We start from the raw sequence: 23,328 nt of genomic DNA on the forward strand, positions 1-23,328 counted from the left end.
GATTTTATGCCTAACAAAGTCTTGAAATACAGGGCCCCCCTCCCCTTTTATCTTTTTTTTTTTTTTTTTTTTGGTACTGGTGATTGAATCCAGTGAGTGTTTTACCACTGAATCACATCCCCATCCCTTTTTATTTATTTTTTTATTTTGAGATAAGGTCTTGCTAAGTTACTTAGGTCCTCACAAGTTGCTGAGGCTGGCCTCAAACTGGCAATTTTCCTGCCTCAAGCCTCCCAAATTGCTGGGATTGTAGGCATGGGCCACAGCATCCAGTTATCCCAACTTTTTAAAGTGAACTTATTGAAATATAACTTACATACCATTCAATTCACCAGTTAATATTACTATTTAATGTTTTTTTAGTATTCATAGAGTTATGCAACCAATTTTAGAGCATTTCCAGGGCTAGGGATGTGGTTCAGTGGTATAGCATTTGCCTTGCATGCCTAAGGTCCTGGGGTCAATCCCCGGTATTTCAAAAAGACTGGGAAAAGAACTTAAGCAAAGGAGCACAGGTGACCAATAACATTTCCATCAACCCAAATAGAAACTCTACCCATTAGTAGTCATCTCCTTCTCCCAGAAACCCCTATAATGCTAAGCAATCACTAATCTACAGTTTATTTTCTTGCAGTACTGGGAATCAAACCCAGGACCTCATGCATGTCAGGCACACACTGTAACACTGAGTCACATCAATTGATGTGACTATTTATCAATTTATCAATTGATTTGCCTATTTTAGATATTTCATATAAATGAAATTTTATAACTCATGATCCTTTTGCAACTGCCTTCTTTTAAGTGCACTTGCTTCACATGTATGAGGCACTGGGTTTGATCCTCAGCACTATATAAAAATAAATAAACAAAAGTATTGTGTCTTCTAAAACTAAAAAAAAAAATGTATTTTGTTCTTTTTTTTTTTTCTTGGTAGTAGGGATTGAACCCAGGGGCATTCAAACTAAACCATATCCCCAGTCCTTTTAATATTTCATTTAGAGAGAGGGTCTTGCTGAGTTGCTTAGGGCCTTGATAAGTGCTGAGGCTGGTTTTGAACTTGAGATCCTCCTGCCTCAGCCTCCCAAGCTACTGGATTTACAGGCATGTGCCCATGCTTGGCCAGGCAATTTTATTCTATTTTAAAATTTCTTTGATTATTACTGAGATTGGATTAATCAATGAATGCCATGGACTCTTTGTTTATTATTTATTAGTCAGTAATTCATTCACTCACCCACTTAGTCAACTAATCTTGTAGACTATTGCTGAGACCCACGTACACCAGAAGCTATGCCAGACACTGAGCACTGAGACAAAGCACAGCATGTTCTCCAGCAAGTGGGTAGAAATGACCACTTTACACGTGGTAAGTGCTTTGATACCGAAGGTCAGGGAGGAACTCCCAGCCTAAACTTGGAGCATCAAAGAAGAACCCCAATGTATGTTCTTGGACTGAATTTCGAAGGCCACACAGGAGTTGGGCAGCTGAAGAGGAGAAAACAATGCCTAGCAGAGGGAGCAGTGTGGTGGGTTACAGGTGGGAAGCAGGAAGTGAAGGGGGAACAGGACCAGGCCCGGCCTGGACAGGCCATGCCAAGAAAAACAGCATTCTAGGGTGATAGGAACTGTCCATCCATCCCCCTCCCAAAGAAACCTGAGACCTCCCAGCCACTGTTCACTTTTAAGGCCCAGCTTGGCTGTCAGGGACCGCCCAATGCCCCACAGTGAAGACCTGCCTAGCCCTCGGCACACCTTCTCCCCACTCTCCCCTAGAAAGACATTTCTGCTCTGTCCTGTCATCAAAGATAGTCTGAAGACAGGCACCCAGAGAAATCAACAGCATGGGCAAGTTTACACACTCAGGGTCTTCATGGGGGCCACAAGACCAGGGACATTGGGAAAAGTTTTTGTTAGTAGAGAGGGGGGCCCTGGAGGACACCCTGGAGAAGAGACACAATCATGGGAATGTGGAGAGAGAGGAGCAAAAGTATAAAGGCTTTAAGTGTAGGAAGCAAACGCAAACAGATTTCATTGTTTCTCGCAGGAACTTATTCTTCCCCAAAGCCTACTACTTATATTACAAGTCTAGAGGTAATTTCAATTAAAGAATTATTTTTCCAAGGCTTCTTTTCATTCAGTTAGGTATATGTGAAGGTCTCTAACTTGGCATCTGAATTCAAAATTGGATTCCCAGTTTAAAGGGAGTGGAGGAACAGTCAAAAATCCAATCAAACCAGCTCTTAACTGTTTTTTGTTTGTTTTGGTTTTTGGTTTTTGGTACCAGTAATTGAACGCAGGGATATTTGACCACTGATCCACATCCCCAGCCCTATTTTTTGTATTTTAGACAGGGTCTCACCGAGTTGCTTAGAACGTTGTTTTTGCTAAGTCTGGCTTTGAACTCACAATCCTCCTGTCTCAGCCTCCTGAGCTGCTGGGATTATAGGCACGCGCCACCTTGCCCAGCTTCTTAACTGGTTTTTCAGAGTTGATCTGTCCTCTCATACTCAGTCTATGACATCAGAGAGTGGCCAGCCACATGAGGTGGAGTCAGGGAATGGGATAAAGCCAGTGGTGCAATTATTGCTAAATTGTTTTCTGTAGAAAGGGGCTACACATTTATATGTGTATACTAGAAGCTAATATAAAGAGAGAGGTGACCATTGTATGATTGTCAGCTATTTCTGATATTAAAGGAGGAGAGAAAGTCCCACTGTGTACATTAAGGCACGCAGCCAATGCCCAAGATTAGCCTCATTAACTGCTCTGTGTAAGAACCTTAGATTATTCCACTGTGGAGCTGCTGGATGGGCCATGGAGATGAGGTGGCCAAAAACCTTAACTTCTCAGGAGTTGCAAATGGTTATAGTATTTTATACTATACTATAAAATTAGTATAAATAATATGATCATATAGAATTAAATAAGTGAGGAACCAACAGTGTGAAGGGTCACAAGTGGGTGTGAGTGAGAGAGACAGAAGGTATTTCCTTTTGAGCTGGTCTTCAGGGAGTCTAGGCACCCACCAGGTGAATAATAAGGAAGCTAGTGCTACCCAAGGATCAGGGCTGAGGTGTGAGATACCAACTGGCTAGTGTTTGGAGAACTGGAGGGAATGGGGATCCTGGGGAGGGGTCAGAGATGGACTGGTGAGTAGGTGGTTTGGGGAGTAATATGGGCCAAGCTGAGGGCTGGACTTTCACCTTCTAGCAGTAGTGGCTGGTGGAGTTTTTTAAACAGGGATCAGATTTGCATTTCACAACGCACATTTTGGGGTGCATATGTGTGTGTGTGGTTTGTGTAACTTATCTTAACTCTTCTATAAATTCTCTAAAGGCAGGGACATGCCCAAGATACCTCTGAACTCTACAGAACACCTAGTCTGCTCCAGAGTCTCTTACTATTATCACCTTCTGTCACTGCCATCACCCTTTTCCTCTTGCCCCCCGTCACTGCCCCCCCATGCCTGTCAGCATCACTGATTTAGCTCCTTTCCTACAGCTTTTTCCAGGAGCCAACTTGAAGCTGACCAGAACATCTGCATTTGGCATCTCAGGTCAAAGGCAAGAGCCCTAGAATGGAGTCAGAGTTCCTGGTCCTCCACCAGCGGATCCCCATCCTGTCGTGTTTTCTTCATCTGTTCAAAGTGGGAGCTAGATTAAATGAATGTTTTTCAAACTCTGTGTGTGTGTGTGTGTGTGTGTCTTTTCTCAAAGAACACCTTTGGAATTTCATTTGTTTAGAATCTGGAGCTTAGAAGTCCTGGAACACAATTTAACAACATTCCATACCTGCCAAATTGGTGTTTGGAGAATCAGATCAGAATAATCTGACATTGCTGGCTTCTTCTCCTTTTGCTGCAGGGGCCGTGAGTGAGAACTGAGTGGAAGCATGAGATATCAGATTGAGCAAGTCCTGGGTCTCAGGATTGCAGGCTCCTCTAGAAGGATCTTGGCAAAACTCCTCGCTCCCCACCCCTCCAAGAAGTCATCTGGGAAATTCCTGGAAATAAGAGGATGGGGCAGGCAGGAGGGATCCTATGCATGGGGAGAGCTCCTGAGTAGAAGTAGGAGTGTGATGAGTCTGGGACCCACAGAGAAGCCTCGTTGCCCAGTGCAGTACCAGGTGCAGCTTAGGTCAGGACATGAGGAAGCCTATGGCTCAACAGAAAGAACACTTCACCTGGTGAGGACCCAGCCTTCAATCCTGAATCCTGGGCTGTGGGTCAGACTGTGGCTGCAGCTGCAAAGAGATAAAGCTGACCTAAAGCTTTGTAGGACAAAGGGTACCCAGGAGAGCTGGAACCAGGCCCCAGGGTCCTCCTCTTCATAGGAAACCTTAAGAGCTCAGCTGACTAAGAGACTGAGGCTCACCTCTGCACACCCATCTACCACACCCATCTACCCTGCTGGAGTGGCCCAAGGCTACCTTTCTTGAGCTCTGCTGTATAAGTGCCAGAGCTACAGAGTCAGTGACCTCTGAACAAATGAACAGCAGCCCCTCCCCTCAGGAATTAGGCCAGAGAGGAAGTGTCCTGGGTAGACGGGAGGGCCTGGGTCTGGGTCAGCCTCTGAGGGCTGGATTCTGGCTGTCAACTCTCCACACATCAGTCCACCCACCCCCACCTCCATAGTCCAAAGGTCCATGTGGTGAGCAGGTTGAGCTGTGCTAGGTACTACAAAGGGAGCCTGTGTCAGGACGTCTGGTGGGTGGGCAGCATGGGCTTTGAGGAACTGCTGCATGAGGTGGGTGGCTTTGGACCCTTCCAACTGCGGAATCTGGCACTAATGGCCCTGCCCCGAGTGATACTACCCCTGCATTTTCTCCTGCCTATCTTCCTGGCTGCTGTGCCTGCCCACTACTGTGCCCTGCCTGGCACCCCTAACAACTTCAGTCACCAGGAGGCATGGCTGGAGACCCACCTACCCCGGGAGCCCGATGGCAGGTTTAGCTCCTGCCTCCGCTTTGCTCACCCCCAGACTCTCCCCAACACCACACTGGGGAGAGAGGCACCGAGTCCTGGGGAGCTGGAAGGAGAACCCTCAACCGTGCCCTGCTCTCAGGGCTGGGAATACGACCGCTCAGAATTCTCCTCCACCATTGCAACTGAGGTATCCAAACCCGGAGGGCAAGGGACATGAGTGTGATGAATTGCCATTTCCTTGGGTAGTAGCTGTGTGGGCATAAATTACATTCCTTTACCTCTTAGAATCTCAGTTTACCCATCTGTAGATAGGGTCCATGCACTGCAGTAAGAGGCCCATCCTCAGGAGCTGCTGTTACCTTTCATGTTAATTAACACAAGAAGTTGGGGCAGAGACCTGAGAAGGGATGCAGTGAGGTGAAGAAACTGCAGAGGCCTTGCTTCTGTTTCCCTCCCTCCCTATTTTCTGGCTAGGTCTGAGGTTTACATAATCCATCTGGAGGAGGAGGGTGAATGGAAGCAGAGTTTCCCTAGGGGGACTGGGGACTCAGGACTCTTGTGTTATAGTCAGGGCCCTCCATGAGAAGACCCTGAAGCTACAGGAGGAGTGAATTGTTGGAGGGGGGTATTTTCTGGCATAGAGGTATCTATCAGAAGTCCCCAGAGTCTGGAGAGGGTCTTAGACCCATATGAGACCCTTGTCTGCCTGTTTTGCAGTGGGATCTGGTATGTGAACGGAAAGGCCTGAACAGAGTTGCATCCACCTTGTTCTTCATTGGTGTGCTGATGGGGGCTGTGGTCTTTGGATACCTGTCTGACAGGTGGAGTGCGGTGTGGGGTGAATGAAGGAGAAGGCTGGGGGGGAACCCTCTTCCACTAGCTGGGGGTATGGGCCTAGTCTACCTATGTCTTGGAAGCTTCACAGGTAGCTGACCCTGTACAACCCCTTTGCAGGTTTGGACGGCGCCGTCTACTGCTGGTGGCCTATGTGAGTACCCTAGTGCTGGGCCTGACATCTGCAGTCTCAGTCAACTATGTCATGTTTGCCATCACCCGCACCCTCACTGGCTCAACCTTGGCTGGTTTCACCATTATTGTGTTGCCACTTGGTAAAGCACTCAAGGGAAAGGCAGGGCCTAGAGGGCTGGAGGGAAGTTGTCAGTGAGTCAGACCAGGCGGCCCTTGCTTATTGTCTTCCTGTCTCTGGTCTGGCCTTGGGCCTAGAGCTGGAGTGGCTGGATGTGGAACACCGTGAAGTGGCCGGCATCCTGAGCTCCACCTTCTGGACAGGAGGAGTGTTGCTGCTGGCTTTGGCTGGGTACCTGATAAGGGACTGGCGATGGCTCCTGATGGCTGTTACTTTGCCTTGTATCATAGGCATCCTCAGCATCCGGTGAGGAATAGAGGCAGTTGGGGAGCGGAAGATAGAGGAAGCCAAAGTCAGAAATTAATCAGAGACTAAGATTTGAAGACAGAGAGACAGAAGGATGAAGGGAAAAGAAAACCAGTAAGTGACCAAGAGACAATAAGAGACACTGAAAGAAAGACAGAAAAAGAGACCAAGAGAAAGAAGATGGCACAGGACAGTGAAAAACAGAACAGGGCAGAGAGAAACATAGATTTAGAGACAAGAGAACCAACCAGTGATTGACAGAACCCAGAACTGAAAGACAGATTCAAAGCAATAGATGGTAGACACAGTGAGAGAAAACGAGAGCAAGGAGAGACAGTGACAAAGACAGAGTCAAGCAGAAGTTGAGGCTGACCCTTAAAGGAGTGGGAATGGGGCTGGGCATCATGGGAGAGCTCAGACTGGAGGGGAGGGTGGGTATTTCATTCATGTCAGTATGTCTTTCTCCTTTATCCTATGCTTTCCTGCCACCTGTGGGACAAGTGGGTGGCTAGTGCTGAGAGCTAAGGTCTTGAAGGTGAGACCATTTCAGTTGAGTAAGGAAGAGACCCAGGCTGGGGGAGCTCCAGGCCTGGGTAAATAGCATGAGGTGACTTTTATACTGGGCCTCATCAATTGTGGAGGGCTTGAAAAGCAGATGACATTCCAGACAGAGGGGACTATGTGAACATCCTAGAGGTTGACAGCTCTAAAATTCCCAAAAGGGAGATGTGGCTCACAGTACCAACTTTCTGGCTAAAGAGCCTCCTGCCTGTCCCCTAGGTGGGTGCCTGAATCTGCACGCTGGCTTCTGACTCAGGGCCGAGTGGAGGAGGCCCAAAGGTATTTGCTCCACTGTGCCAGGCTCAATGGGCGGCCTGTGGGTGAGGACAGCCTGAGCCAGGAGGTGAGAGTGAAGTTAGTGTGTGTGAGCATGCACACTTATGAGAGGGGCTGTGTGAAATGTCCCTCCCTGGGGGCCCACCATATGTGATAGGAAAAGCCCTTTCCAAACTCTTTAGGCTGTCCTACCTGACTCAGATGGGTCACATCTTTCACTTAGGGTCCCCCCTTCTCAGCTCCCATGTGCACCTCCACCCCCACCACTGAGAGAGGAGAAACAAAGACAGAGTGAGAGAGAGAGAGCGAGAGCGAGCGCAAGAGCAGAAAGTAGCACATACCCACCATGCCCAGTTGAGACCAACTCTATCACAACTTCACGTCTTCCCTCATCAGGCCCTGAACAAAGTGTCCACGGGGGAACAGGTGGTCCCAAGACCCTCCTACCTAGACCTATTCCGAACGCCACAGATCCGGCACATCTCATTGTGCTGCATGGTGATGTGGTAAGGGGGCTGACTTGGGGCTGGTGGAGGCGGGGCTAGTGGAGGGAGGGGCAGACTCCAGGCCTGTGCTGAGTATGAGAAGAGTGACAGATAAGAGTGTAACTGTGGAGGGCCGAGGGTCAGTCAAGCTGGGGTAGGTCAAAAGATGAAGTTAGCAGCGGTCACGTGGATCTGAATTCAGGTTCTAGCTCCTGTGTGACCTTGGACAGCTCCCTTTTGTAAAACCGGCTGCGGTTAGTTGCCATGCCTCAGGGTTGCTGTGAAGATTAGAGTGAAGGCTTTTCGGCCACTGGCACATGCTGCACCCTCCGGTGTTGGGGGATTATGGGTGGTGGGGAAGGTCCCAGGCACCGGCGATCATCCTTCTAAAAGATCAAGTCTTCCTGAGATGAGGACAAAGGTGCAATAAGGGCCCTTGGAAGCACTGTAACTCCTTTCAGGTTTTCAGTAAACTTCTCCTATTATGGCTTGAGCCTGGACTTGTCGGGGCTGAGGCTGAACGTGTACCAGACGCAGCTGCTGTTCGGGGCGGTGGAGCTGCCCTCCAAGCTGGTGGTCTATTTGCTGGTGCGCCGTGCGGGGCGCCGGCTCACGCAGGCCGGAGCACTGCTGGGCACGGCCTTGACCTTCGGCATCAGATTGCTGGTGTCCTCGGGTAAGCCTGTCCGGCAGACGCTGCCTGCCTGAGATCCCGCCTCCTGGACACGAAGCCCCGCCCTCCCCCGGAGCTCCGACTCTTCGCCAGTTAGGCTCTGCCCGGTGGGCTTCCCATTCCCGGGGAGTTTTTGGCATTCCAACCTCTCACTGCCGAACCCCCCCTTTCCTTCAGAGAAGAGTTCCTGGAGCACGGCCCTGGCGGTGATAGGGAAAGGTTTCAGTGAAGCCGCCTTCACAACTGCCTACCTGTTCACTTCAGAATTGTACCCTACAGTGCTCAGGTGAGGGGAGCCCGGAAGCAGGGTTCCCAGGCAGCAGATCTGGGGACGGGACTTGTTAGTCACGCGCCTTAACTTGCACTCTTCTGCACACTGTCCATCCGCCTCTGGATTCTTTACACCACACCTAGAATGTAGGGCTGGTCAGGGCTTTGTTTACCCAAATCTAGGAAGAGGTGGGGCATTTTCTAACTGTGACCGTGAGCCAAGTCAACTTCTTGGTGCCTCAGAAGAAATCCATCACAAAGAAGCCCCATCTACCATCCCATCTCATTCATGGCTGGTGAGGCAGAACTGTCCTTGGGGATTCTCTTTACAGAATTATAGGGCCCCTTTCAGCTAGCTATTGGCAGATGGGGAAATGAGCCTTACAAGCATCCGGCTTAGACTTGAGTCGGCTCCAACATCACCACAGCGACTATGCAAGCTGCTGACCTGACCTTCCTCTTTCTTCCACACTAGTCTATCCCATTCTGATAACTTTTCTTTTAGTGGTACCTGATTGGTACCGTGTATAAATGGGGGCCCCATCCTCTGGTGGGTGCTGGTCTGGGCTCCTGGCCCCCGGGTGGGTGGGAGCTCCTAGCTTTCTTAGCTGTCTAGAAAGGTAGCAGGGCTTGCTAACTCAGGAGGGGAGCCTTGTGAGGCATGGCTTCCCAGCAGGTGTGAGAACAACCTGCCTCCCTCATCCTCTCTCTGATCAGACCAACAGGTATAGGGCTGACTGCACTGGTGGGCCGACTGGGGGGCTCTTTGGCCCCACTGGCAGCTTTGCTGGATGGAGTATGGCTGTCATTGCCCAAGCTTGCTTATGGGGGCATTGCCCTGCTGGCTACCTGCACTACCTTCCTGCTGCCAGAGACGAGGCAAGCACAGCTGCCAGAGACCATCCAGGATGTGGAGAGAAAGAGGTGTGTATATGTGAGCATATGCAAATGGATGCAGGTGCTCAGGATTCAGAGGGGAATACATTTGCACAGGTATACTTGGTGCATGTATAAGTGTGTGCACATGTGTTTTAGGGTGCATGCTCTATGCACTTTATGTGCATAAAAGTGTTGAGTCTATACATGTGTGCACACTACAAGCATGTGTGAGAGTCTCTTGTGGGAGTACATGTGTTTGTATTCCAGGAGATGGAGGGAGCCCTGGGCCAGTCTGATGGGACAGGCTGGAGTGATAGGCTCCAGAACTAAGCCCCATCACTATTCCTGACTCCTTCCTCCCCAGTGTCCAACCCGGTCTTCAGGAGGAAGAGATGCAGGTCCAGAACTGAGTGGAATTGGGGCAAGCCCTCCAGAGAAGGTCTACAGTCAGGGGCTGAGAAAACAGAAGGGCAGGCTCTTGTGACCAGAGCTGGGGGCATCAAACACTAGGGATGAAGTTGCCACTGATCCCCTCTGCCTGTGCTCATCCAGTCTTGACTATTCAGCCTCTAGCAACAGGACAACTTTCCAGAATGCAGTGGATTGTTGGAGATTCTAGGCATCCATCTAATGGCTGGGGGAATTCTGTAAATAAAGGTACCTCTTGAGTTGGGGCAGCAGTGAGGAGCTTTGGGAAGACCCCTGATGGAAAGCCACTAAGTTGGTCCTGGGCTCTGATCAGGTTTGCCACTGATTTTCTGTATGACCAGGGGCATGTAGCTTTCCTTCTCGGGGCCTCAGTCTTATCATTTCCCAAATGGATAATGAAACCTCTTAACAGACTTTACAAGATCTGCTGTCATGCTCAAATTGAAATGAGGTGCTTTATCTAGAGATGGTGCTAAAGAAGAGACGGCCCTGTGATACCTTTTGGTGCCAGTGGGGCTGGTGGGCATGTTACCCAATCCCAGGCACTCTCCACTAAACCTATTGTCTAGGCTTCATGCCCAAAGAAGGGTTGAAGGCATAGGAGCCAACATTTTATTGGAGAAGCCACAGAGGCATAGACTCAATAAACAAAAGTTTGAAGATGACCTTGAAGTTCCAGAATTTATTGGGGAAAGGGATAGGAAAGCCAGGAGACCACCATTCAAAGTGGGGTGGCCTGTGTTCCCTAACCAGATAAGAAAGGAAAAGGGAAAAATTTGCAGAGAAGGTATAGATTATCTGGCCTACCATGGAGCCTAGGCCCAGGCCCTCAGGATCTCGCCTTCCCCCAACCACACAGGACTGGAGAAATCTGTAGCTCCCATTGGACCATGGAGGGGATGTGGGAAGCCTGAGTTAGGGTGACCTCTCTTGTGAGCGCCTCATTTGGGTTTTATCTCCACTGGGTCATAGATGTAGCAGCCCACATCGCCAATGTTCACACCTGAGGGAGAGAGCCCTATCACCAACGGCCTTGGGTATGGGGGGTGTTGGGTTCAGGGCTTTAGGGAATTGGGAGGGGTCTGGAGTGTGTTTGACCATAGGGGACATTGTCCACACATCCCCACAGACCATGTACATGCCATACTTTAGGCCTACTGTCTGGGGTGGGGCTGCCCACCTTTGGGACCAAACAGGTAGCCGTAGCAGGGGATGTGGCAGTATGGGACGCCATCATGCTAGAACACAGAGAGAAGGATTACCCTCTCAGCCTGGCTCTCTTCAAGCTCCAGCCTCCTTCCTCCCAAAACCACCCATTCCTGTCCTACTCACCTCAGCATGACTCCCAGCAGTCAGGGTCTTCCGGCAACGCTGGCACCTTAAACAGGGTCGGTGCCAGTTTCTGCCCAAAGACATCACCTTCTCAGCTGGTAGTGGGGAGAAGAGGTAGTTCTTCCATTCTAGGGGAAGGGCAGGGAGACCCACCTGCCTTGGACCACCTCCCTGCCCCCTTGCTGCCCAACCTAGTGTTTTCCTCCCCCAACTTTCCATTGTCACTTACCAAAATAGACTGGCTCCCCACAGCCGGGGCACTGTGAGGTCTCCCCAGTGAATGTCTTCATGTGGGGTGGGCCTTTAATGGGAAGAGGCCCTAGCTAGGGCTGTAGTTTGGGCCAGACCCTAAGCAGGGCCCACCAGAACCTGCCTGCACATGCCATTGTCCTTTTCTAAAACCCATACTCACCCCAGAGCCCCCACCCAGGCACTGTGAGTCTTCCTTCCTTGAACTGACCCACATTCTGCCCCATCTCTAACTGCATTAGGGAACACCTGCTGCTTCCTTTTTTTTTTTTTTTTGCACTGGGAATTGAATCCAGAGGTACCTTAGTATATTCCTAGGCTTTTTTAAATTTTTGAGACAGGGTCTCACAAAGTGGCCTTGAACTTGCAATCCTTCTGCTTCAGCTTCCCAAGTTGCTGGGACTACTACTATGTCACTGTGTTCATTATTCCTTGTCATTCTTGCAAGGGCTCAGGTGCCCACCAGCCCAACCTTGTCAGCAACTCAATCCTCAGGAAACCTGAGCTCATACAGGAATTGGCTAGGGCAGGAGTGTCAGGTGTTGGGGAGCATGGTGTTATTGCTCCATGCAATGGAGTGGGTGGAAGGAACAGGGGCCAGAGGAGAGAAGCTGAAGTATCTAAGGAAATGACTCTATCCTCATGACCCCTCAACTTGTAGGTCTTTTCTTCCATGGTCCTAGCCTAGGAAAGAGGCCTGAGTTCCAGGCCATCTTTGGCTCTCTCAATAGCTATGTGACTACACAAGGTCCTTTGTCCTCTCTATCCCTTAGTTGCTTCACATGTAAAGTGCTAATACTATCTGCCCGACTTACTTCTTAAGCTCAGAAGCTGACATGAGGGAATATCAAAAAAGGGGCATGGGTAGAGATTTTTCCAAGGACAGAGTTGTAGGAATGTAAAGCAGAGGGCTGGGTAGAAGACTGCCCCTGAAACTCAACTTTTACTGCATCCTGAGGGTCAGGACGAAGAGCAGGAATAGCTGAAGCCCAGCCTCACTTACTTTTTTTGCCATGGAGGAGGCCAGTCCTTGGCCTGGGGGGGCTGAAGCTGCTGGGGGTGAGGGAAGTGATGTTGGCAGGGGAGGGAGTGGGAGGATTGTAGAGATAGGAGCCTACACCACCAATGTTCACCCCTGCAGAGAGGAGGAATAGGGAAGCTCAGGGCTTGGTTCCCAGCCACAAGGAATTCCCTGGCCCCTTTTAGGCTCTTTCTTACCTCTGGGTCCAAAGAGAGCCCCATAGCATGGTTTATGGCAGTATGGTCTCCCGTTGTGCTGGGCACAGAGGGAAGGAGTCACTCAGGGTCAAGGGGGTCGTGCCCCACAGGCCTGCTGCAAGATAAGCTGCCAGGTGTGTTTGTCCACTGGCCGGATCTGGTGGGTCTTAGAGGGGTGGGTGCTGGGCTGGCAGGCCAGAATTGCCATTGTGGTCCAGGGGGAGGCAAAAGCAGGCAATAACCCACCCCCTCAAAGCCACGGAGTCATGGCACAACTGAGGCTCCCCAAATCCTGGCTGGTATGAGATGCCCCGGATGAGTAGCCCTGAGGTTGCCTGTTGAAGTAGACTTTGGCAGGGTAACAGGCTGAAAGTGGGGGCTGGGGTGGGATTAAGTGGGTTGGTGGGTGAAAGAACTGTGTGCCCTGGCCCTGGCCTCACCTCTGCATGGCCACCAGGAGACAGAACAGTGTGGCAGCGCTCACATTTCAGGCAGAAGCGGTGCCAATTCTTGCCCAGGGAGCTCACTTTTTCAGCTGTGGGGGACAAGGTGGAACTAACTGCAAAGAGCCAGGCCAAGCACCAGACGCCACCAACCCCCCAACCCCAGCCTGCCCTGCTCCTTAGAGACTATGGAGTGTCTCTGGGAGTCCAGCTCCACCCTGCCCCAGCATCATGCATCCCACACAGCTCTCAGAGGGGAGGAGAGGGAAGGGGATCACACATAACAGGTTTAAGGGTATCTGGAACCATACCATGGCCAGCCCTCACATTCCCAGGGAACCCAGTGGCTCACATTCACCCCATCCTTTCCCTCCTCAGCCCAAGCCTCACCAGCCTCACCAAAGTAAACAGGTTGCTGGCAACGTGGGCAGGTCCAGCTCATGGCTCAGCTTGCTTGGGGAAGCAGACTTCTCACACTAGACACCACTGCAGGGCTCTGTTCTACTGGCTCCACCCACTGCTCGGCTTTGAACCCACTGAGCTGTCTGGGTGTTCATTTGACACCAGAAATTTAGAACCATTCCACCTGGGGGATGTAGGCAATTTCTCAGTCACTTCAAAGAGCATTAAAACCTCCAACCTATGAACCCTAGTGGGCACCAGACTGGGAGGGCAGGGGGTCAATGAAGATGCCTAGATGAATGGCTCTAGTTTCCCAGGTCAGTAAGGAGAGGACAAATGTCTACAGTGCAGATGGCATGAAAACATCTCAAAGTGAAAGGTAGGCATTCTTTGAAGTGATGTAATTACCCTTTGGTAGTCTAGCAAGTGGTTTGTTTATTTTGCTTCACTTTTTGTGGTACTGAGGATGAACCCAGGGTTTGGCACGTGCTAGGCAGGCTCTCTATCACTGATCTACATCCCCAGTCCTAGCAAGTAGTTAAGAGCAACAGAATTTGAAGACTATCTGTGCTACTTAACCTACGGCTTCAGGCAAATTATTTACCCTCCCTCTGCCTCCATTTTCTTATCTGTACAATGAGTATTATGAAACAGTTTCTACCTCATAGGACTATTATGAGAATTAGATGAGTTAATATTTGTGGAATGCCCAAACAGCTTCTGGCACTTAAATATCATGAAAGCAATAGCTATTACTATGATGAATTCCTTAATGAACTCAGGACTTTTAGTCTGGAAGCCTCAAAACATAGTTTGTATATAATCAATGGCTTGTTCATAAAATTATAATGCTTATTAAATTTAAAAGTATAAGGAGGGAGTTGTGACTCAGTGGTGGAGCACTTGCCTAGCATGCATGAGGCACTGGGTTCAATCTACAGCTTAAAAAACTGTAGTTCAGTGGTAGTGTCCCTGGATTCAATCCTCAGTACAAAAAAAATTCATATTTATACACATACATATATATATACACACATATATACATATATACATGTATGTACATATGTGTGTGTATGTGTGTGTATATATTTATATATATATGTATGTATGTATATCTGTATAACACAAATGTTAACAAGGACATGGAAAAATTGGATCCCTCATACATTGCTGGTGACAATGTAAAATGGTTCAACCACTTTAGAAAACAGTCTGGCAGTTACTCAAAAAGTCAAACATAGGGTTTGCCATATCACTTTGTACTTCTATTCTTAGGTTTATACCCAAGAGAAATGAAAACATGTCTACACAAAAACTCCTATATGAGTGTCCATTGCAGCACTATTCAGTGACAAAAAGGTAGAAACAACCCAAAACCCATCAACTGATAAATGGATAAACAAAATGTGGTATATCTGTATGACAGAAGATTATTCAGCCACAAAAAAAGGAATGAAGTACTAATACATGCTACATAAAATCATTAAGTGAAAGAAGCTAGATGCAAAATAACATATACTGTATGATTTCATTTATATGTCACTTTACCAATTCCTGCCTAAACACAGCTCCCCCTTATCTATTAAATATCAGGCTATAAGCCTCAAGCACTTTCTCCTACATCCTTTACTGGAGGGTAGAGGGACCAGTCCATGACAGCTGTTTTTCTGCCTGAGTGCTGAACCAAATGAGGAAAAAAAGGCAAAGGGAAACTCATGTATATCTTTAGATTTGATAATAGCTATGTTATAGCTTAATGGAGGGTCAAATGGGTCTGCCAACTTCCTGCTCACCTCTAGGTTGTGCCTGCCTCCATAATCTTTGAGCTCCATGAAAGTAAGGACCAGGGTTGCCTGGCCAACCACTATGTATGTTTCTAGAGTCTCCCTCAGTTTCTAGCACATAATGCTCAATAAGCATTTGCTGGCGAATGAATGTTATATGTAAGTCCCCTTCAGGTGTTAGTAGATGAGTGCTAGTAAGAGAGATGTGAGAATAAGAGGGCATTGGTAGGATTTGAAAGTTGGAACAACAAAAGTCCTGGAATGAGGGACTCTTAGCTGCCTATGAGTAAGGTCTTAGAGGAGCCTCTTTCTTCTTGTTGTTCTTCTTTTCTTTTTTCTTTTCTTTTTTTTTTTTGGTACTGGGGATTGAACCTAGGAGTGTTTTGCCACTAAGCTATTTCCCCAGCCCTTTCTATTTTTTTCCTTTTGCCCAGGCTGACCTTGAACTTGCAATCTTCCTGCCTCAGCCTCTGGAGTCGCTGGGATTACAGGCGTGTGTCACCACACCCAACCACAGTTGTTATGTTTCTTTCTTAACATACATGAAGATCAACATGTATGATGGAAAATGAGGAATATGATTTAAATTCACTCTGTTATATATACTAGGTAACTAATAAGGTTTTTTCTTTAAAAAAAAGAACTGAAAATTTTCTTTCGCAGCTAACCAGTCCCTCTATTTATAGTCATTCACAAGACCTTACTAATTAAGCTTAATTAGCATGTAGCACAATTTATGCCTATCATTAAATATGTGACAAATGAGAAAATGTGAGAAAGTGTTATGTAAACTATAAACCTTTTTTTGTGTCAGGTTAACTTTGCAGTGAGTTTGTTTTACAATTACAAACCCCCCCAATTTTATGTCTTTGTAGACTTGCTATAATTCATAGTGGCATACTTGTGACTTTTAAGGCACTATCAAGAACTTTGTTCCTAAATGAATTTTGAAAGAAAAATCACTAAGTTCTGGTAAGTTTATGAAAAAATCAGTCTTAATTATTTATACTTTTAGGTTTTTAAAAACCTTTGTTACTCATAACCCTTGTGCTTTCTCACTGCATGCCCCCTCCAACTAGAAAACTTTGCATTCTGTAGTTCATATTACTTAAATTTTAAAAAGGGCTGGAGTTGTGGCTCAGTGGTAGAGTGATTGCCTAGCACACGTGAGGCACTGGGTTCGATCCTCAGCACCACATTAAAAAAAAAAAAAAAGATACTGTGTTCACCTAAAACTAAAAAATAAATATTAAAAAAAAGAGGGTAGGAATGTGTGGATCAGTGATAGAGTACTGGATTCAATCCCCAGTAGCAAAACCACCACAAAAAGACAAAACAGAAAGACACTGAATTTGCTTTCTTAAAAATCCCTTGGGCTGGGGTAGTGGCTCAGAGGTAGAGTGCTCACCTATCGTGTGAGGCACTGGGTTCGATCCTCAGCACCACATAAAAGTAAAATAAAATAAAGATATTGTGTTCACCTACAACTAAAAATAAATATTAAAAAACCCCATCCCTCCATCTGTAGAGAACTACTGTTGTATAATCACACATCATCTATGGCTCTTGCAAGAATCTGTTGGATTTTTTCCTTGTTTTCCAGCATCATCTTGCCATTACATGAACCTTTGAGAGAACTCTGTATATAGTTACAGAGTTAGCTGCTTGGGACTATTGAGTGGGATATATTTTGTGATTAGTGGCATTGACTGGAATAATTATGAATTAATCCTTTAGGAAAGGACCTTCTAAACCCTTTGCCTTGAGGCTTTCAACCTATGCTTGTGAAGAAATCAAACGCTTTTAAATGTTGGTTTTCCAAAGATAGATTTGATTTCTCAAGTATTACTTGGAATGTGTACTTAATCTGAGAGTATATAAAAGTAACTATGTCCAAATAATTTGCATCATAAAAATGTATGCATATTCTAATAAAAAATATATTCATATCCTGGAAAGAGAGAGAAGTGAAATTCGTTTGTCATCTTGCTTATAAATCTGATAGATGATGTCAGTGCTCCTTGAAGTTGATGCAAGGTACTAGAAACGTCCTCATTTTCATACTAAGATTTAGAAGGTAATTTATAGCTATATATATGTATATATAATAGAATATATAAACATTATATTTTATATATATTTACATGTATTAGTATATGTAAATATTATATATCATATATAAGATACACACACATATGAATAGCTCTTCCAGTTCATAAGTGTATGTCAATGAGACTAACACAACTTAATCTTAAGAATTCAGACTAGGGCTGGGGATGTGGCTCAAGCGGTAGCGCGCTCGCCTAGCATGCGTGCGGCCCGGGTTCGATCCTCAGCACCACATACAAAGATGTTGTGTCTGCCGAAAACTAAACAATAAATATTTAAAAAAAAAAAAAAAGAATTCAGACTAATGCAAATGTTTACCTTTTTTTTAAGGTACTGGAGATTGAACCCAGGGCTTTGCACATGCAAGGCAAGCAACCTATCACTAAGCTACATTCCTTTTCTCCCTCCCTCACTCTACCACCAAGCTACATCCTAGCCTACGTGCCTGCCTTCCTATTTTTTTAAATATTGAGACAGGGTCTCGTTAAGTTGCCCAGCCTGGTCCTGAACATGTAATCTTCCTGTCTCTGTCTCCTGAGTAGCTGTGAATACAGAGATGTACCACCACAAATGTCTGGAAAATGTCTTTTTTTTTTTTTTAATTTTTTTAGTTGTTNCTAAATTGCTTAGGGTTTCACTAAATTTCTGAGGCTGTCTTTGAGCTCACAATCATCCTGCCTCAGCCTTCTGGGCCACTGGAATTATTGTGCCCAGCAGGGAGGGGGACACTCTTGTTTAAATGAATTGTCAGTATTTTTTTCTCAAAAGCTAGTCAAGAAAATATATATTGACCTGGGTGCGGTGGCACATGCTTGTAATGTGAGCAACTCAGGTGGCTGGGGCAGGAGGATTGCAAGTTTGAGGCCAGCCTCAGCAAGTTAGCAAGATTCTCATCAATATAGCGAGACCATGTCTCAAAAGAAGGACTAGGCATGGTAAAGCACTCCTGGGTTCAATCCCCAGTACTGATTAAAAAAAAGAGAGAAAACACAGGATATTATTAGAAAGGACAAAGGCATAGAGATAGAAATGGTTATGATATTTTTAAAGAAGAGGTAGTATGTAGTATGGCAGAATAAAGTTATTTCATATTTGAGAATAGTTGTAGAAACAATCTAAAAGATAGATTGGGATAATATTACATAAGACTTTAAGTGCCAAACCAATAAATATGAGCATTTTTTAAATTTTATTTTATAGGAAATGGTGGAATTGTTTAAAATTATGAATAGGACCAAAAAAAGAAAGAAGATAGGTTTTCTCAATTCTAAGTGTAGTTTGAAATGAAAATGAGGAATAGATATTGAAATAAAAATAAGATTTCAAAAGCAAAGATTTAGAGTAAGGCTAGCCACTCTCTTCCCTGTTTTATGTCATTATTAGGATTCTTCCAGTGGCTATAATTGATGGGGGTAAAAAATATTCAGAAGTAAAAGAAAATGAGGGCTGGGATTGTGCCTCAGTGGTAGAGCGCTTGCCTAGCATGTGTGAGGCACTGGGTTCGATTCTCAGCACCACATAAAAATAAAAGTATTGTGTCCACCTACAACTAAAATATATATATATATATATATATATATATATATATACATATATATATATATATTTTTTTTAAAGAAAGAATATAAACAGCTGAGAGTGGTTTGTATGTCTGTAATCCCAGCGACTTAGGAAACTACAGCAGGGGATCACAAGTTTGAGGCCTGCTTGGGCAACTGAGAGTGAGGCCTCATCTCAAAATTAAAAAGGGCTGGGGATGTAGCTTAGTAGTAAAGGACCCCTCGGTTCAATCCCCAGTAACCTCCCCACACATACACACACCAAAAAAGTCTACAAACAAAAAGTCTACACTGAATCTTCACAATTTAAATTTTCACATTTAAATGTTCTACTTGGAAGCATTTCCATCAGAAAACTTCATCTCTCCCCCCACTCCACATTAATTCAACTTAGTCCAGTTGATTCATTAGGGAAGACCCTTCCTTCTTTTGGTGACCTCATGGCATGGCATGGTCTAAGTATTCTATTCACCTGACAACAGGTACTTATAATACCAGACTTTCTTGTATTATAAGGAAAGATACACTTTTATTTTCTAGATAAAAACCTTTAAGAATTATGGCTTTTTTTTTTTTTTTTTTTTTTGTACCAGGGATTGAACCCAGGGGCACTTAACCACTGAGTCACATCCTCAGTCCTGTTTTTTTTTTTTTTTTAATTTCATTTAGAGACAGGGTCTTGCCAAGTTGCTTAGAGTCCAAGTTGCTGAGGCTGGCTTTGAACTCCCAATCCTCCTGTCTCGGCCCCTTGAGCCACTGGGATTACAGATGTGTAGCAGTGTGCCCAGCTGGACTATGGCATCTTGAGACTGCAGGGATTACTTCACTTCTAAGTGGAGAGACCTCCTTAGCCAAGCAGAACTGAGGGACTAGGGAAGAGAGATTCCTGATGACATCTTTCACCTCTTGGATCTAGCTCCGATTTGGTTTCCTAGTTATTAAGCCAATAAACTATCCCTCATCCTTTGTTTTCTTTCTTTCTTTAGTTGTCAATGGACCTTTATTTTACTTATGAGGTGCTGAGAAGCTAACCCAGTGCCTTACACATGCTAGGCAAGTGCTCTACCATTGAGCCATCACCCCAGCCCTTATCCTTTGTTTTCTTAAGCTTGTTGAGGTCGGGTTTCTGATATTCACAACCAAAAGGGTTCTGATTAATACAACATGCACACTTATACACATAGATATTTCTTCTTGTATACAAAAATTGTAGTGTTGTGTAAAGTTCTGATACTATAGATAGATTTACATATATATTTTCTTTTTTAAAAAAAATATTTATTTTTTAGTTGTAGGTGGACACACAATATCAGTGTTTCATTTTTATGTGGTTCTGAGCATCGAACCCAGTGCCTCATGCATGCTAGGCGAGCACTCTACCATTGAGCCACAACCCCAGTCCAAATATTTTCTTGTACGTACAATTTTCAAGATAATCTTATAGAAACAAACAAAAAAAGCAGTATGGAAGGAAAAATGAGTAACAAAAAAAAAGACAACATATAGAAAACAAACAAAATTGTGGAAATCTAGTTGGTTTTTTTTTTGGTAGCGGAGATTGAACTCAAGGGCACTTGACCACTGAGCTACATCCCCAGCCTCATTTTGTATTTTATTTAGAGATAGGGTCTCGCTGAATTGCTTAACACCTCGCTTTTGCTAAGGTTGGTTTTGAACTCACAATCCTCCTTCCTCAGCTTCCCGAGTCACTGGGATTACAGGCTGTGCCATGATGCCAGGTGGAAGCCTTTTCTTATCAGTAATCATTTTAAATGTAAAAATGAACTAATTTCACCAACTGCTAGGATCTAAATGTTTGTTTGCGTCCCTCTCCCCAATAAATTCACATGTTGAAATCAAATCCTCAATGCAACAGGAGTAAGAGGTACAGCCTTTACAAAACCACATTTCAAAACTTATGGGATGCACTAAAACTGTATAAGAGGGAAATTATACTTGCAAACATTTAACTTTACAAAAGAATAAAGATCTCAAATAATAATCTAACTTTACATCTCAAAGAAACTGGAAAAAGAGCAAACTAAATAAAAATTTAAAGGGGAAACAAAATAGTAAAAGAATGAAATTTTTCATAGAGAACAGAAAAACATTAGAGAAAGTTAATGACCAATAATTGGTTTTTCATTTGAAAAGATCCACCAAATGAACAAACCTTTAGCTGGACTAAGAAAAAGAGAGAATATGCAAACAAAATTAAAATCAGAAATGAAAATGTGGGTACTGGGCACATGACTCAGTTACTTGGGAGGCTGAGGCAGGAGGATAGCAATTTTGAGGTAAGGCCAGGCAAAATAAAAAAAAATAATTTTTTTTCAAAATAAAAACAACTGTTTCAAAATAAAAAAATAAAAAGGACTCAGGAGTATAGCACTTGCCTAGCAGAAACAACAACAAAAAGAAAAAAGTGAGGACATTATTACCAACCATCAGGAAATAAAAAAGATTATAAGAGAATATTAAAAATTTATCCCAACAAATTTGAAAGATCTAGATGAAATGAACAAATTCCTAGAAACACAAAAATTTAAAAAGCAGATTCAAGAATAAGGAGAGCTGGGTGCAGTGGAGCATACCTGTCATCCCAGCGGCTTAGAGGCTGAGACAGTAGGATTGCAAGTTCAAAGACATTCTCAGCAACTTAGTGAGGCCCTAAACAACACAGCAAGACCATGTCTCTAATAAAATACAAAAATGGGCTGGGGAGAGCTGAGGTTGTAGCTCAGTGGCAGAGCGCTTCCCTAGCATGTGCAAGGCACTAGGTTTGATGCTTAGCACCACATACGTATAAATAAAGACATTCTGTCCATCTAAAACTACAAAAAGGTGTGTGTGAGGGGCTGGGGATGTGGCTCTGTGGTTAAATCCCTGATTTAAAAAAAAAAAAAAAAGCTATAGAAAATCTGAATAGACCTATAACAAGTAAAGAGATTGAATCAATAATTGAAAATTCCCCTGAAAAAGTCTAGTACTTGTTGGTTTCACTGGTGAATTCTACTAAACATTTAAAGAAGAATTAACATTGAGTACTCAAATGCTTCCAAAACAGAAGTGGGAACACTTCTAAATCATCTATAAGATGAACATTACCTTCATACCAAAGGTAGACAAAAACACCACAGGGGGAAAAAAAAACAACAACTATAAACCAAAATTTCTTTCTTTCTTTCTTTTTTTTTTTTTTTGTTAGTTGTAGATAGACAAAATGCCTTTATTTTATTTGTTTATTTGTAGGTGGTGCTGAGGATCAAACCAGTGCCTTGCCTCACGCATGCTAGGCAAGCACTCTGCCACTGAGCTACAGCCCCAGCCTGACCAATATTTCTTCTGATGCAAAAATCCTCAATAAAATAATAGCAAACTGAATCCAATAGCATATTAAAAGGGTTATACACAAGTAGGATTTATCCCCAGAATTTAAGAGTAGTAGTCCAACACAGTAAAAACCAATTAGTGTAATACTATTCACCACATTAACATTATGAAAGAAAAAGCAAACACACACATATGATCACCTCAATTGACAAATAAAAAATATTTGACAAAATAAAATACTTTTTCATAAATTCTCAAGAGACTAGGAATAAAAGGGAAAGCCATCAACATGGTATCAAACATTTTTGAAAAACCTGCTAACATAGTTTTCAGTAGGAAAAAACAAATTTTTTTTCTGGCTGGGTGTGATGGAGCAGGACTATAAATCCCAGCTACTTGGAGGCTGAGGCAGGAGGATTGCAAGTTGGAGGTCAGCCTGGGCAACTTATCAAGACCCTATCTCAAAATCAGAAAAGGACTGGGGGGTATAGCTCAGTGGTAGCTCATGCTTGCTTTGCATGCGCAAGACCCTAGATTCGATCCCTAGTACAAAGAAAACCAAACAAACAAACAAAAAAAGGATTTTCTTTCTCAGATTAGAAACAAGACAAGCACGTTACCTTCACCAATCCTATTCAATATTGTACTGAAAGTTTTAAGAACAGCAATTAAGCAAGAAAAAGAAATATATCAAAACTGGAAAGGAAGAAGTGAAACTATACCTATTCTCTGATGACATGATCCTATGTGTTTAAAATTTCCTAAGGAATTGGGCATGGTGGTGCATGCCTATAATCCCAGTGACTTGAGAGGCTGAGACAGGAGAATCACAAGTTCCAGGCCAACCTCAGCAACTTAGTGAGACCCTGTCTCAAAAATAAATAAGTAAGTAAGTAAATAAATAATTAAATAAATAAAATAGGAAAGGGGAAATGACTCAGTGGTAAAAGCACCACTGAGTTAAATCCCTAGTGCCAATCAATCAATCATTAAAATTTCCCAAATA

General features: G+C 44.6%; 2 protein-coding genes across 4 annotated transcripts; one reads left to right on the top strand and one right to left on the bottom strand.

Moving 5' to 3' along the window:
* The first annotated feature begins 4,681 nt into the window (after positions 1-4,681).
* On the top strand, positions 4,682-17,275 carry Slc22a7 (solute carrier family 22 member 7). Of its 3 annotated transcripts, XM_048805349.1 has the most exons (11): positions 4,682-5,114; positions 5,645-5,748; positions 5,882-6,036; positions 6,152-6,320; positions 7,101-7,224; positions 7,554-7,663; positions 8,104-8,318; positions 8,493-8,601; positions 9,303-9,509; positions 16,197-16,293; positions 16,925-17,275. In XM_048805349.1, the coding sequence occupies exons 1-10, from the start codon at positions 4,722-4,724 to the stop codon at positions 16,270-16,272; spliced, it is 1,662 nt and encodes a 553-aa protein (XP_048661306.1). In that variant the 5' UTR covers positions 4,682-4,721; the 3' UTR covers positions 16,273-16,293; positions 16,925-17,275. The 3 variants fall into 3 exon arrangements, with proteins under 3 accessions (XP_048661306.1, XP_048661304.1, XP_015343251.1); XM_048805347.1 differs by lacking the exons at positions 16,197-16,293; positions 16,925-17,275 and adding an exon at positions 15,756-16,180; XM_015487765.2 differs by lacking the exons at positions 16,197-16,293; positions 16,925-17,275 and adding an exon at positions 9,829-10,558.
* Crip3 (cysteine rich protein 3) lies at positions 10,629-13,577 on the bottom strand. The gene is made up of 7 exons (XM_048805709.1): positions 13,526-13,577; positions 13,133-13,227; positions 12,693-12,750; positions 12,478-12,609; positions 11,455-11,526; positions 11,226-11,320; positions 10,629-11,131 (listed from the first exon to the last, which is right to left on the bottom strand). The coding sequence occupies exons 1-7, from the start codon at positions 13,575-13,577 to the stop codon at positions 11,048-11,050; spliced, it is 588 nt and encodes a 195-aa protein (XP_048661666.1). The 3' UTR covers positions 10,629-11,047.
* Positions 17,276-23,328: the final 6,053 nt, after the last annotated feature.

This window comes from Marmota marmota, unplaced genomic scaffold, assembly GCF_001458135.2.
Source record: "Marmota marmota marmota unplaced genomic scaffold, marMar, whole genome shotgun sequence".
NCBI lineage: Eukaryota > Metazoa > Chordata > Mammalia > Rodentia > Sciuridae > Marmota > Marmota marmota.